The sequence below is a fragment of the Rhinolophus ferrumequinum genome, chromosome 4 (genome assembly GCF_004115265.2).
Source record: "Rhinolophus ferrumequinum isolate MPI-CBG mRhiFer1 chromosome 4, mRhiFer1_v1.p, whole genome shotgun sequence".
NCBI lineage: Eukaryota > Metazoa > Chordata > Mammalia > Chiroptera > Rhinolophidae > Rhinolophus > Rhinolophus ferrumequinum.
Genome location: NC_046287.1, coordinates 102,063,667 through 102,079,242, shown reverse-complemented (window position 1 = coordinate 102,079,242; position 15,576 = coordinate 102,063,667). Strand labels below are relative to the sequence as shown.

The window sequence follows — 15,576 nt, the reverse complement described above, 5'->3', positions numbered from 1 at the left end:
TTTTTTGTTAATACTCATCATTTTGTACTGAATTGAATAACAATTGTTTATTTTCTTCTATTGGTAAGAAGCATTCTCTTCTATGAAAGATCATATCAAATTTTGTTTCTTTTCTCCAAATACTGTATAGCCTGGCTCCTCAAAAGACTCTTCTTGAGAAAGTGGCTATGAAAAACCACAATTCTCATTATAATGTAGTAAGTTCTGAGGCAAATACTCAAAGCACAATGGAAAGATCACACCCACACTTGGCCACGAATTTCATCAACTCTATGTTGAATGATAAAAGTTTTAATTGCACAAAGATAGTATATAACATTTCAAATATGAAAGAAAGGACAATTAGTAGTGCTATCAAAATACAGGGACTTTTTAAAAAAAGGATAGAAAAATTATACTCAGGACCCTTAATTATTCCTCATTATAAGCATATGTAGTGATTCATTCATGTAGGTTTTTAGATGTAGATAGGATGATTTTTTTTTTCTTTTTGAAGAATTTCATTGTAGCTACGAGATGAGAAATGCATTGATGTAACAATGTATTATGGTAATGTTATAGCTTTCTTTTACTGTTAGGATTGCTAAAAGCTTATTTAAAATACCCAACTGACATAATGTGCGTTCAGTAAAGAGGACACTGCTGTATGCATTATCCTTCCCCTGTCACTGTTTGGTACCTGGCCTTTTCTACACAGGCCACTTTGTTAAGAGGGAGGCCAAGGGAGTCCAAATTTTAGGCAGCGGGTGGTGGGGTTACTATGCTATCCACCTGGCCAGTCGCCAGCATACCTTACCTGCCATGGTTCTCATAAGGTATCCTACAGGCAAGATGAGAAACATACTTGCCTTCCAGCCAAAGGAGTTGTAGGCTTTTTGCCCAGCCAGGTTTGCAAGAGGACAGCAGAGCTAACCCCATGCTGGCTGGGTCTGGGTTCAGACGAGGGTGTCCCGAGCAGAGGGCTAAACCCTGAGTTATAAAGCATCACGGGTCGATGCCCCAGCTAGACTGCTCTGGCTGCCAAGGGAATTCCCAGGGTGCCGGGTCCCAAGCAAAGCACTCAGGGTAGCAGGACCCCACTGCTCCCTCTGCCTCTTTGGAGAAGTGTTCAAAGGAGAGGGTGCGCCCAGCCACGGGGCCAGAGACCTCCCACCCTGAAGTCAGCCGCGTCTGGCCTGCCAGGGCAACGCCCACGGAAAGGGGAGACCGGAGGCTCCGAGGGGCAGAGGGGGACACGTGGGTGGAAGGGCCTGCCCCCACCTCCTCCACGTCCCCTCAGCCTTCAGTTCTGGCTCAGGCCTGGCATGTAGGAGGAACCGCAAAATGTTCGGTCCAATCAGAGAGATTGGCTGGGTGTCTCTTCAGATTCCAGAACACTTGGAAACGGTAATTCTGCCAAAAGAGGCTCCGTCAAAGATGATCTAGATGACAGATAGCAGTTAAAAACTTCATCTATTGAACCTGAAAGAAGTAAAGCAGGCATGATTACCATCACTGGAAAACAGAAACAAAACCAGCAGTGACTTCAGAACTCACACAATGTCACCATTTCAATGATTACGAGAGAATCCTGGCTTCCTTGGAAATACTTAGAAAAGTAAACAGAAATGGCAGCCCTTTGTTGCCAGCAGGACATGGATTGCCATTTGCTTTTCCGTGGGCTGGAGTAGATTTGCAGTGAGTTGCATGAATCCTTTCTCACTTGATGACAAAAGGCCTACAGTGGGGACAGTCTAAGACAAAGGTCAGTGTTTGGGAAGGAGGTGGAGCTGGGCTACCTGATTCACCCAGGCAGGGCCAGTGGAAGCCAGGGCCGCTGGTGCACCTTAGCTGTGCCCTCTGCCACGCCTACCAGCGCCTCCGCTGGCTTTGACGCACCCTTCCCCCCTGCTCTGGACTGGGCGTGATCCCAGGGCTGGCTGTAAGTAAACTTCAAGGAAGCACTATCCACTTCACATGCTCCTGGTTGTCCCCAGGGTGGCTTACATGACAGAAGGTGAGCCCTGGGGAAACTTAAAACCCTGCCCAGGCCAGTGGGTGGGGTTGGAGGGGTGTCACAGGAAGGACCAGGCATCTGGGACTGCCACCACTGGCTAAGTTCATTTTGCCCCAAAAGGATCAGCATATAACCCCCACACATGTCTGCAGGCGAGCAGAGCACAGAGGCATCTTTGTAAGAAACACCCAGATACAGAAAGTAAAGCAACGTGGAGGGTGGGGGCTAAGGGAGGGAGGGAGGGAAAGAGGAGGACAGACAGAAAGACAGAGATGGGGTGGGGAGGAAGAGCAGGAAACAGGGATGGGGAGGGAGAGACAGAGACACAGAGAGGGGCTGCTTCCAAGACAAGAAATAGCTATGAGGAAGCATTTTTGCTACAAACATTGGATGAAAGCAGCTGTCATTAAATACAATTACTGAAGACTTTTGTATTTTACATCAGAACTTTTTGAAAACTGCAGGTTCATAGGAGTGGGTTTTTTTTTTGTTTGATTCATTTTTGCAATTAGCTGCAAAAACCCTGGTTCAAGGAAGTTGTTTTCCAGCCTACCAGCACAGGACAGAGAGAACAGGCTCAGAGAAGACAATCCAGACAAAATGTGACCTCTGTCACCCTCTCAGCCACACGAGTCTGAAAAGTCTCGCCAACCCCTCGGGAGGAGTCACTGGACGTTATAATCTAGAACGCACCACATATAATAGGTCGTTCCTAAGTGAAACATTCTCGAGTTATTCTTTTGTGGTCTTACAAACTCTGGAGAACCTTTCCAAGGTTTTTTTTTGGTTTTGTTTTAATTGACGTAAAATTTATAGATCTCTCTCTGTTGCCCCTACTATGCACATTAGGAAAGCAGCATTCCTTCACGATATTTAAATAATTGCTAATAATATTTAAATGAGTATTAATATGTATTTAAATCAATAGTATATTGAAAAATTATTTTCTGGGTGTACTACATAATATAGCTGCTGTGTCAGCAAACGTTAAGAAGCCTGACAGGAAAAGGCACTATATTTCTTTTTGGCAGTAAACATTTCTCACTTCTGACTGTATGAATTCTGTGATATTATATTTCCCCTCTACCAAGAGGCCCGCCCGTGTCCGTTCATTGTCTCTTCTCTCCCGTGATATTATTCTACCCTTTATTTAACTGCCTTCCTCGGGTACTTGAGAATTAACATACCTCTGGAAGTTACACTGAATTTTCGGTCAGAGAAACTGCTCCTTCGGATTAAAGGTTCACTCATCTTTTCCAGAAATAATTTAATGGTCTCCTTCTTTTCTGGACTTGTACTTGACAAATTCAGAACCTTTCCATTCACCTTTACACTGGAATTGCTGAGCCCAAACCAATAGAAGAAATCAAATAATGCGTCGGCTTTGAATTCATAGGCAAAGCTCAGATTTTCTCCATTAAGCACCTCATTTCCTGGAGGGAAAAAATTCTTTACTGCCTCTTGAAAATCAAACTGAAAGAGAGAGAAGCATTTGATCAATTTCATGCATATGACGATGATGTTATATCCCAGAATTCTATATCATTATAGAATTATGTTATAGAAATAACAACTGCCCAAATGTCCAAAATGTCAACCTCTTATTTCTCTTTCATTCTGACAATATTTTTAAACAGTTGCCTCTATCTTTTGCATTTCCAGCAAATTCCATCTACAGAGGTGCTTGGTCAAGCTGACATTCATCCGTACACCATTTCTAATAAGTGGCTAGAAATTCGGCTCGTTTTATTGGTGATGATGAAGCAACAGCAACCGTCTACATATGTCTGGAGGCAGTTACGTTACAGTTGAGCTCCAGGGACTCAGCCGGCACAAAGGGCCCGAGCCCCTTGGCGTGTCGCCGCCCTGGACCCAGGCAGGCTAGCGCTCACCTGAAGCCGGTAGCTTTCTCCAATCACTGAGGAAATGACCGTGTCCATGCCTTGTTCTATTTGCCTTCTTATCTTGGGGTGCCTTGTGTTCACGAGAAATGCGTATGTTCTTTCTAGAAATGAGGAAGCATAATTCAAAGAGAAGTGTGCATGAGTGACAGAAACGTACTTCTTAGCATTTCACAAAGCAGTGATTCCACTGTGTTTGGAGATTTTACTCATTTATAGCCTCTCTCGTCACAGAGCCTCACCAGATTTCTAGGAATGTTTTAGAGAGTTCTGCAGGTGGGAAGGAAGCAGGTCAGAAAACCAGCTCCCCGAAGGCTGCACTTTATCACTTTTGTCTGGGAAATGGAAAGTTCCGTTCCATCATCATCACAGGTGAGAACAGAACCTCCACCCGTGTGCAGCCCGGGGAGCTGAAGTGAATTATTACATGGCTGTCACCAACATGTCCTCATTTGCAAAGCAGAAAATCAGCCAAGTCCAGGGAAGCAGGCTGCCCCATGCCTCCCCCTCCCCTATCTTCCCCTACTCCCTCAGACAGTTGGCTTTCTTCTGCCAAAGGGCTGGTGGAGGGCACTACAGATCCAGGCAATTCTCCTCCATGCTCCAACAATCCCCAGTGGGAAGGAAAGTCCTCCCATTGTTTAAATTAAGCCATGTCTGTGTCCTACCACAGTTGGGTTTTTGTCATTGTTTTGCTTTTTTTTTTTTTTTTTGTAATCTCTTAAATCTCATTCTGTCCAATTCTATATAATATAAGCAAAGAGAGGACTGTTTACTCATTAGGAAATATGAAATACTATTAACCAATAACCCCTTAACTTTTCCAGCCTCCAGAAGCAAGCTCTATGGCCTTAATTACTCAAGTGCTTTTTCTAGGGAGACACATAACATAGATTGTCCAGCCATTCGGTGATTTTGAGAACTCAACGTTTTGCTTTGGCTTTGAACACCAGACCTGCGGTCCACCAATGACATGAGTTACATGCTTGAGGGACACATTTTGAGCTAAGCTTTGCACTGGCCTTATTTATCTTATTTTTCCTACCCCTGTCTTTCTCTCAAATTATTTTTTGGGCACTTTAGATAAAAACTACTTCATGTCCTCTTTGAGGTGAGATATAATGAAACAAATCAAACAAGCAAGCTATTTTGTACCTTGAATTAACTTTCACACAAACCAAGCCAGGACCGTTAAGTTCATTACCTTCTCTGGGTGAGCACATGCCACAGTTGTACTGGTTGCACAGGTTGTACACTGCACAACTCTGAAGGACGCCAGTCACATTCATAGACATTGGCTATTTGTATATTTATTATGACAAACTTCTGGGAAGAATTAGTAAGTTGTCTTGAGTTAATGGTGGCTTTTTCTAACTTGCACCAAAGTACAGTATATGATAGCAGCAAGGCCAGATGTGTTGCCTTAATCACAATTTTCATTCAGTTGAAACTTGACCTTTTTAAGCTTTTTTTTTTTTTTTTGGTATCATAGAATTTCTCTTCATTTCACAGCTTTCTTCACAATGAACCAGCCATGAGTTTCTGTACCTCCTTCCACAATAGTTACACAACTGTGTACCTTTTGTAGGGCCACACATACCTCCTTGTGCCATTCCCCGCCTGTCATTACAAATGTTAAAATGGAGAGGTCTCTATTGTTTCCTAAGATTTCCCCTGAGAGATGGAGTAGGAGGTGTACTTGCTGCACCTGTGAATTGCATTCCCAGAGAACTCTCTGGATTCCTGGCCATCATCAAGCCAAATACGAGCGGGGCTCGGAGGAGCTGCTTGTGACAGTGTGTGGTGCTCCTCGGCCCTCCCGCTGACAGCTTCTTGACTTTGAATTAGGAAGTGAGCAGAGACTCTGAATGACGGAATGAAATGAGCGGATAATCAGCTCCATGATCCATGAATCTGAATGAGGAAGTTTCTTTAGAACTTGTAGATCATTTCTTATTACCTTGGACTCACTTTAAGAATGTTATTTAGAAGTTAGCTTAAGAAATTCTGGCGGCCAGTTGGCTCAGTGCTTAGAGCGTGGTGCTCATAACACTAAGGTCGCCGGTTCGATTCCCACATGGGCCAATGAGCTGCGCCCTCCACAACTAGGTTGAAAGCAACGACTTGACATGGAGCTGATGGGTCCTGGAAAAACACACTGTTCCCCAATATTCCCCAATAAAAATTTAAAAAAAAAGAAAAGAAATTCTACTTCTATCATTATGTCCAGGATTTCCTCCACATGATCCTCTGAGCAAAAGGAAGAAGAGGAAATGGAGAAGTTTCCATATTGGAATTTGAATGAATATAGTTGTTATCAGTCTGATTTCTTTGAAGAGCAATAAAGAGACATTTCTGCAAATGAAATTCAAGTATCATAGCATGAGACATAAAAGCATCTGCAACTACAAAATGGGGATGGCATGAGCACCTGACAGGCACGATGACCGTGCATCCTAGTTTGCCTGAGTCAGTCTCAGTTTATACCTTTGTCCCAGCACCTACTTTCATGGTCAAAAATGTTCCCATTTGAATGGTAAACCTGCTGGGCCGCTGTGCCAATTAACGATGTTAGAGCATGCCTGGAATACCTGAGTGTTTGATACGTGGTAGACTATTATAAAGTATCATCTTCATCACTCCATCATTTTTGAAACGGCTGCAGGCTCAGAACATCAAATCACTTCCTGCCTGGACAGGAAGTATGAAAGAAATCTCAAAGACCATGGCCCAGGCCAAAGGCCATGGCCCAGGACCATGGAGAGGTTTGCTCTGCAGGCTTGTGCTGTGCTTCAGATGGCCTCACACGCCAGGCTTCTCGCTCCCAGCCTTGTCACTAGCTGACGTTCACCCTGCTGTCTCCATGTCCAGCTGCTACATCACCAGCATGCCACAGCCCACAGCCCAGCAAGACAGAGCCAATCCCAAGTATGTATATACCGACCTTCTGATGTATCCTTTCTGGTCAGTACATTGACAAAGAACAGCATCGGTTTGCTCAATATAGTTTCCCTGTAGTCTTTATAATCGCAGTAGTTGGTCAGTTCCACATATCTATATAAAAAAAAAAAAAAAAAAAAGCAGAAGAGGCAACCATATTTTAACCACAGAAATAAATCCCTCTCTCCTGGTCGGCTGAGACCAACATGCAACCCAAAGGTGACCATGGTCCTTCGGGTGGCCTGATCCCAATGTTTGGCACTCGGATAATGACCAGTACCATCTATCTTTTGGACTAGAAGAGTTAATTTGAAGCTATACAAGTTCTATGTCTCTCTGAATTGAGAATGAATTGCACTCACTAAGTGGAATTACCTGGGTCTTCTCCAGTTGCAGTCCTCCCGGTCTGAAACTTTCCTTTTCTTCTCCTCTGCTCTTCCCTTCTCTAATCTCAGAATAAACCCAGCCCCCTCCAAAGATTACACATCAACCAATATTCATAGAATGAATTCACATCTCCCTGATCCTGAGCTTGTGCAATTAAAAAAAAACAACTAATGTTGAACTTTTGCCCAGCGCCCTGTTAAGTGTAGCTTCCTTGGTTTTCATTCACTGTTCCAGGCTGGGGACAGCTTTTGCATTCTGACTCTGTCATCCAGTATGCCAGCATTTTCTCCCTACTCTACCACATTGCCAAGCAGTCTATGTCTCTACTCGCATCGTTGATAAAAAGGCAGATCCAAGTATAACTTAGCTTTTTTGAAGAAGAGGACTAATTTTATAACCAAACCCAAGCTCAGTGGTTGTGTGGATATAGGTAGGCCAAAGGGCATCCAGTCCAGGCTCCTGCAGGATGCAGCTGCCGCCCCTTCACTACAGAGATGCTTCCCCTGACAGCCCAGCTGTCGCCATCTGCACGGAGCAAAAGGGGCAGTCCAGTGACAGTGCGTCAGCTTCTGACATCTAGTCACAGGCAGAGAGGGCTCCAGCGTTTCTCTCTGGCTTGTTGTCCTTTCAGTGTCTGGCATGAAAATGACAGCCTTGGAGAGCTCCTCGCAGCAGGGAGCTGTGGCCACACAGTCCTCGCAGCTTCCCTTCCCTCACCCACGGCCCACAATCCACTCAGAGGGGCCAGCGCACAAGACCTTAACCCAGGCATAGGTCACGAGCACGTGGGAGAATATCTACCCCCAAGTCAGAGAAACACAGCTTCCACTTGTCTGTCTCCCAGCTTGGTTTCTTAGAAATATGTGTCGTTATCTTTTTCTGGGCTTGCCAGACTGGATTTTGAGAGCTTTTAAAACCCGATCTCTGATGGAGCTTCTCAAATGCTTCCTGCCTTCTGATTCACAGGCTTTGAACAGCCCATGGGCACTGGTGGTAGTCAGGTGACTGGGGTGGGGAGGGGACACGGGGCTGGTGCATTCCAGGGGAGGAAACAGGGTGTAGGCATTGTGTTCAGGGGTGTGGGTGAGGATGGCAGGAGTAGGGGAGAGGGGGTGGGAGTGGAGAAGGGGACAGGGACCTGGGGGGTACCAGGGGATGGGATGCGTATGGAAATGCACTGGGGATTTTGTATGGCTCCTCTTCCGACCCTCCCCTGCCTTTGCCCTCACTTGGGCAGAGTAGTGTGGAGGGAGGATGGGGTGAGGTGAGCCATGTGACGGGGGAAGCACTTGTGTTCCTCATCAGCAGGCAGAGAATTTTCCTGTTCTTTGTCCCAATTGACCACCTGCGTGGAAATGGGGAGCAAAGGAGGAAGGAGAAAGGGGACCACCATTTGCTAGGTTCATTCAGTCAGTGACATTCGTGAAGCAGCAATAATGTGCTGGCACCAGGTAGGCACTCACATGGGGCCTTATCACATCTGAGGAGCTCAGGGCCAATAGGGATGGGGTAGAGGGTGGCAGTACAGGGGGCCCCTGGGCTCTCCCACCCCCTCTGCTGCCCACATGCCAAGGACAGGCAGACAACAGTGGCCTGGGAAGAGGAGAGGTCTGTGGTTGCAGGGTGGCGGGGTGGGGTGAGGGGGACACACAGAAGGAGAAAGGCGGATGAAAACTCTCGTAACAGAAGGAGAAGAAGGCAAGACTGACTGAAGTAAACATCAAAAAGATCGATGCGTGATGCTGGGACGGGAGGCTCACAGGTGCCTCCTGTGAGCCATCTAAGGTGGATTTTCCCATTCTCCCACCTTGTTTGTCACCGAGTTAATTTATAGTCATTTGAGCATGTAATCGCTTTTCCTCAAAGCGATTCCTCTGCTTTCCTAACATCCCTGATAGTCACCGCCCAGGGTGAGCACAGGCAGGGGGTGTGTGTGCAGTGCAGCCAGAAATCTGCACTTTCCATTACTATTCCAATGACACACGTGACAATACTTGCCTCCACCTACAACACCGAATGACACCCGATGGAAAGCATCATCGGTGGGAAAAAGATAAAAATCTCAACTTGGAAATGATAGCTGGTTATGAAAATAATCAGTTTTCCCCAGAATTCTGTGGAAAGCTTTTTGGAATGCTATGGCACATGCTCAGAGAAAGGGGAGGGCGGGGGCTTCTGGGTCGCCACATACTGAGTTTAATGCTTGACCTGCACGTGAGTTATCCCTGTCTTTTAGAGTCTGAATCGATAAGATGCCCTGAATAATAAAACTATGCTCGACATAATTTAATCCCTCTTTGATGATTTAGAGGCACTTTTAGGGTCTTCACGGGCCTGTAAACATCATCACAGAGCATGCTGGTTATCACTGCACCACAGATGCGTGAAAATGCTGCTGCTTATATGAGAGCTCTGATAACAGAATTCACAGTCCAGAGATGGTGGCAAGATCCCTACTGAATAAACTCTCTATTTAAACCAGGTCGCCAATAAGAAATAGCTCCTTCAATCATCCATTCCCAGCCTCTCTGTTATGGTCCAATTGTTAAACACCTCTAAATTCCAGTGAAGTAAAGAAATGTGAGCATTCCTTTGGAATTCACTGTTATACAATCTGGATATATAAGTCACCAAAATACAAAAAGATTGAGGACCGAGGTGTTAAGTCGCACAATTATTTAAGTGTCTGACATCCAATCCCCTGTTTTATTTTAAGAGGAGCCTTACTAGACTGCTTTATGGACTAATTATTTCATCTTTAATCGTGCACAATCCTGAATTACTGTGCAAATATTGCTACTGTGTACTGGGTTCTTATTATATTTGCTGACGTTATCATTAGGGAGGAAAAGCAAACAGATGAAGACCGTTCCTTTAAATTCTCATTTCTTCATTGTCTTTACCCTGGCCCCCAAATGCTTCTCAGCTGAAAGTTTCTACACCTGGCTCCAGTCCAAAGAGCAGAGGACAGGACACTGATGGGAAGCATAGTGATTCGATCTGATCCACGTCCTAATTGACTGGCTGTATGAACTCAGCCCCACAGCCACAACCCACTGTGACACTGAGTGAGTTCCTTAACCCATCTGAACCTGCGCCCTCATCCGTAAAGGGTCGTAACAGTATTGCGTTCCGTTGATGACTCAGTGCAGTGCAAGCAGCATAGACGTATGGACTTGGGCCCATCGAAGATGCTCAACAAACATGATTAGTCTCTTTAATCCTGGCCAACTCTGCTGCCCACAGAATGAAGTTCGCTAAGCTTCTGGGTTCATTGGAGTTACCAGGAATGGAGGACAACATGAATATCTGAAAAAAATCAGTGAGCAAGAATTTCTCCTTCCTTGCTCCAGTTTCTATCCTTGTCTTTTCCGTTTGGAAGGCTAAAGAGGACAGCTTAATCAAGGCAATATCTGAAAACTGGGACCAAGAAAGAACACTGTATTTTTCCTTCCAGCAAATCAGGACTGACTGAAAGATCACCCACCTTCTAAGACACCTCCTTTTTTCTGGAGTTCCCTTCAGGTTTCATATCATCTCTAGCCTGATCTGAAAAGCTACTCTAAATTCCCCTTGGCTCTGACAATTTACTGCTCAGAGACAAACAGGAATTCATACCCATGGCTTCCATCGAAGGGTGCGTGTGTTCATTTAAACAAATATGGAGAGAGGAGCAGAGAAAAAGAGGAACACATATTGGGATAGTCCTTGTGTAGTAGGCCCAGAAATTTCTTCGAGTGTTCATAATCCTTTGCTGCGACACCAAGCAAAAGCTCGCGGGGACACCCTGCCCTTGGGAGCAGGCAGGAAGGTTCTGCTGGGTCTTTAGTGCCAAATTGATAGCTTTATACGGCGCCTCACTCCAAGTTCTCCAAAGTTCCTTCTCCTCCACTTCCTTCTATCCTTCTTCTGTCCCTCCTCTAGTGAAATTAAGCAAAATTTTTAGATTTATCACTCTACTGTCTGTGACTCAAATCAAGGATACACACATTTGCTCATTCATTTATTCATCAATTATTTATGCACAGTGCATGTGAAACAGTGCATGTGACGGGGCACAGAATGATTCATTCATTCATTCATTCATTCATTCATTCATTCATTCATGCATGCAACAAATGTTTGCTAAGCATTGACAATGTGCCAGGCACTGGGGACACAAGATGAAAAAGGAAATAGTTTTGCCTTCAAGAAGCACATAGTCCATTGAGGAGACAGATACGAAAATGCACCGTTTCAATATGAAATTATAGCTGTCTAAGATCTTGCTTCTTAAAGTGTGGTCCATGGACCCACAGCACTGGCATGTGGGAGCTTGTAAAACTACAGATTCCCAGGCCCTTCTCCAGGTTTAATCAATCAGAATGTACGTTTCATAAAATCTCCAGGACACCTGCACACTCACTTCAGGTTTGGGAAGCACTAGTGGAAGACATGGTCCCTCCACTCAAAGGCTTGCAAACTAATTAATCGTTCAAACATACAAATGCCAGAGGGATGCATGGTTCTCTGCATGCAGGTATCCACGCTCCACAGGCTTACGCTCCAGTTATTTAAAATAAGAAGGAGCAAAGAAGGAAGAGCCTGGGGTTAGAAGCATTTATTGAGCTGAGACAGGCACATGAAGCAGGTTTGGTCTGTCAGGTCCAACGTTCCGACAGTGGGTGGGCAAAGCAGGACGGAGATGCGGACCCCAGGAGGAGGCACAGCTTATCCAGGACCCTGGGGTGGCCGCGCCCAGGCCTCCAGGCCTGCAGGCGGGCATGTGGCAAGGACCAGGTGAGCTGAGAGCAGAAAGCAGGCCAGAGTGTGCCAGGAGTCCAGAGCAAGGCTCCTGGGGAAGGAAGGCAGGAGCCTTTGCAGCGCTGCTTGCCCAGACTGATGGAGCTGGCTCTGTCCACAGCCTCACCTTTAGCTTCAGTTAATTCTGGACACTTTCATTTTTCACATTCTGTTCTCAAATATGAATATTTCTTTTGAAATCTTCACAAATCTGATTTCTAATTCAGTGCCTCCCAGTCCCCTGCCTATGGATTGGAATTTTCAGTTGGTAAAGAAAAGGAGAAATTCTTGCGGGGAATGGTTTTTCAGGCATTGAAAGCCCTCACTTTCTCTTTGTGTGGACAAACAAGGTTTTGCCAGCAGCTTTGAAGAAGGCATTTTAAATCATTTCGGTTGCTTGCCCCTCTTGGCTGCACCCCACCCACAGGGTGGCTCAGTGCTGCCGTCTTTTCCAGTAGCAAAGGCTTTGTAACAGCGGCCGCTTGTCGTCTCTGAACCATGTTCTAGACTGCACTTGCCCACATCCGGGCCCTCAGTTCCGCAGCACACATTTGACCCCCCCCCACACACACACACACAGACGTGCAGACATGTGTTACACTCACTTTCCCAGGACGTCATCTGCGCACACCACGGCCCACAGGACCCTGGGTTGGACCTCACTGGGCTTTGTTCCGTTCTTGTCTATGGTTTATTTATTTGTTTGATATATTAAGGGACTCCAAAGATGAGACACTGAACTTTTATACGCTTCTCCACGGGGTCTTTTCACTAGATAAAGCTCATAGTGCACAAAACTGAGTAGCTCACCCCATTCCCACCTCACCCCATCTAAAGCCAGGGTGCGTCTCTTCTCTGCAAACACCCCCGAAGGGCGTGCCCCCAATCTGAGCTCATCTGACCCAGTTAGGAGCCAGAAAGGGAGAATCAGCGGCCAGTGACGCACGCACTACCCACCCTTCGCTCCGTCGCGCGCCCCGATGCCCCCCTGGGCGGCTTCTAGCACAGCTGCAAAATGACAGGGGAAGGCGCAGAAAAGCCTGCGGGCGGGAAAGCTCTGCGGCCCCCAGTGACGTCACAAAGAGAACAATCGAGACGCGGCACCAAGGAGGGGAGGGCAGCGGGGGCTCCCGGGGACCCGGCGGCCGGGACGCGTGTGGAGCCCACCCACCTCTTGATGTAGCTGCCGAGGTGGCAGAGCTGCCCGTCGAGGCGCACGAGGCCATCGCTGAAGACGTTGAAGCCCCCGCGCGCGGCCGCAGGCTCCCGGAGTCCGGGCACCGCGAGCAGGTCGCCGCGCAGCTGGAGGGCGCCGGGCAGCAGGCGCAGCAGCTGGGCCACCGGCAGCACGGCCAGCTCGCAGTCGCACGTCCACAGACTGCGCAGCTCCCCCGACGAGATGGAGGTCAGACTGGGCCTGGCCGCGGGCACGCACGCCGCTGTCGCCATCCCCGCCGCCCCGGACGGCGGTCTCCGGGAGCCCAGGCCTCCTACTCTGCTCGGTCCGCTCCGGTGCCCACCCGCGAGGAGCGCTGCAGCCGAGAGCGGAAAAGGCGGCGGGCGCCGCGCGGCCTTTTTATCGCCCTGGGTGCGGCCGCCCCGCCCGCCCGCGGACACGACCCCAGGCCTCCGGGCCGAGTGCGCACCACTCAGAACTTGGCGCGCACACGCCCGGCCTCGCCGGCCCGCAGCCAAGGGTTACTCATCCCCCTCGGGTCCCCTACTTCGCACCGGGGCTGGGCGGACACCGCCGGCAGGGTGGGGACAGTGGCCCTGGGTGAGGGGCGGGCGCCAGCACCCACCCAGGCCCAAGACACCGCGCCCCTGCGAGCCGATTGGACGAGGGCGCGCCCCTCTCCCGCTCTCCTCTCCTGGGGGCGGCGGGGCCGTCGGGTGTGCGGGACCTCTGAGCCCGCTCCACGCTACGCCGCAGCCGCCAGCCGCCGTCTCCCGGCCTCAGTTTTCTGCTTTTTCCGCTCCAGATCATACCCTGATTTCTCTCTCCGCTCAGCCTTTCCTCGCACTGATTCCTTCCCTGGATTCCCTTCCCCGATGGCCCTCCTGCAGATCCACTGACCACGTCACTTCTCCATGAAGACTTCGTGAGTCAAACTGCTTCCCCTGACTTCTTCGCAGGGCCCACAGGCCGCAGGGTGCCTGTCGCATAGTGGGGATGGAGGGGCCGGCCCCGCTCCCTCCTGCCTGCCTTCCTGAGTCCCCAGTGAGTCATTTGTTCAGGCCGTCTATGGGGATGTGAGTGCTCCTTCTGCAGACACACTGGATGGCTTGGTCTCCTCGGGTATGAAAGGAGGACGGTTTCATTTAATTTAATTAAACTACGATTTCTGAAACATCCACTAGGAGACAGACGATAAGCTAAATTCTGAGAAGACTGGAAGGAATCAACACAAGCCCCACCCTGGCCCATCTTACAGTCTGCTGGGCTGATGGGGGAGACCGGTCCAGCATTCCAGCCAGGACAAGGCACTCAATGAACAGCGCTGCTGGGGTGGGGGACCCTGGTTTACGGGAGGAAAATCCCGCCGGGTTCTGAGGAGCTGAGCAAGCTTCCTGAAGTCCCATAATTTAGGACTCTAAGCTAGAGTCCTAAAAGTTGAGTACAATTTAGGGAACACCTTAAAATTGTCTTTGTGTGACCTGTGCATAGACTTAATCAAGTCCAACGAAGAGGCCTGTCCTATCTCACTTAAATCTCAGAATGTAAATGAATTCCATTCACGTGTTCTCTCTGCAGACATGGGTCCCTTAGCCCCAGGCTCTGTCCCCAACATTGGGCTTCTCTGAACAAATCTAGTTCCCCCAGCATGCATTGGTCACAACCAAATCAGTCTTTTACGGGAGGAAGAGACATCTGCCTGTGAACCAAGCAGTCAAGGGGATTCTTCCACAAAGTGAGGCCAGTGGACCACTGCACGGCCTGGAGGGTGGGTGTGGGTGGGCTGAGGCTGCGGGCAGGACCCAGAGGCTGGGGCTGTGTTTCCAGCACCCCCTCTTCCGGTGTGCGTTCTTGCCCCAAACATTGACATGGTCACTGCTAAACACTAGGCACCATCTTAAGCTCTTCCGGTACCCCAAACTATAACAGCAAAATGAAGAACCAGTTAAGATGAGTGCTGTAATAGATGTGTGGAGTAAGTCTTGTGAGAGCAAGGTCACGAGAGTGGTCGCTGCTACCTGGGAAGCCCCAGGAAGGCTTCGCAGAGGAGGTGACAAATGGATTGAACTCTGAATACAGGAAAAGAGCTCCCAGAGGAAGAAGCCACATTGATAAGAAATTGGGAGAGAAGATTCTGGACCAGTCTATGTAAAGAGAGAAAGTACCGTCTAGTTGAGGAAGAGTGGGAAATTTTGTATGGCTAAAGCAGACCAGGCCTATTTGGGGTGAGAGGAGTGAGTTTTATGAGATGAGACCAGAAAGGGAAGTTGGAGCTAGATTGTAAGAGGCCTTCTGAGTTGTCCAAGAATTTGGATTCTAAGGCAATGGAGAGTCTTCGAATGTTTTGAAGGAAGGGATATAACTCTGCCTGAGTTTAGATTGATGCCTTTTGT

The 15,576-nt window shown here is 48.0% G+C and overlaps 1 protein-coding gene across 1 annotated transcript; it reads right to left on the bottom strand.

Annotated features, from left to right (window-relative positions):
• Window positions 1-271: 271 nt before the first annotated feature.
• On the bottom strand, window positions 272-14,913 carry MEDAG (mesenteric estrogen dependent adipogenesis). Its single transcript, XM_033104797.1, has 5 exons — window positions 13,178-14,913; window positions 6,842-6,951; window positions 3,889-4,001; window positions 3,184-3,469; window positions 272-1,461 (listed from the first exon to the last, which is right to left on the bottom strand). Exons 1-5 carry the CDS (start codon window positions 13,453-13,455, stop codon window positions 1,337-1,339), a joined length of 912 nt encoding a protein of 303 aa, XP_032960688.1. The 5' UTR covers window positions 13,456-14,913; the 3' UTR covers window positions 272-1,336.
• Window positions 14,914-15,576: the final 663 nt, after the last annotated feature.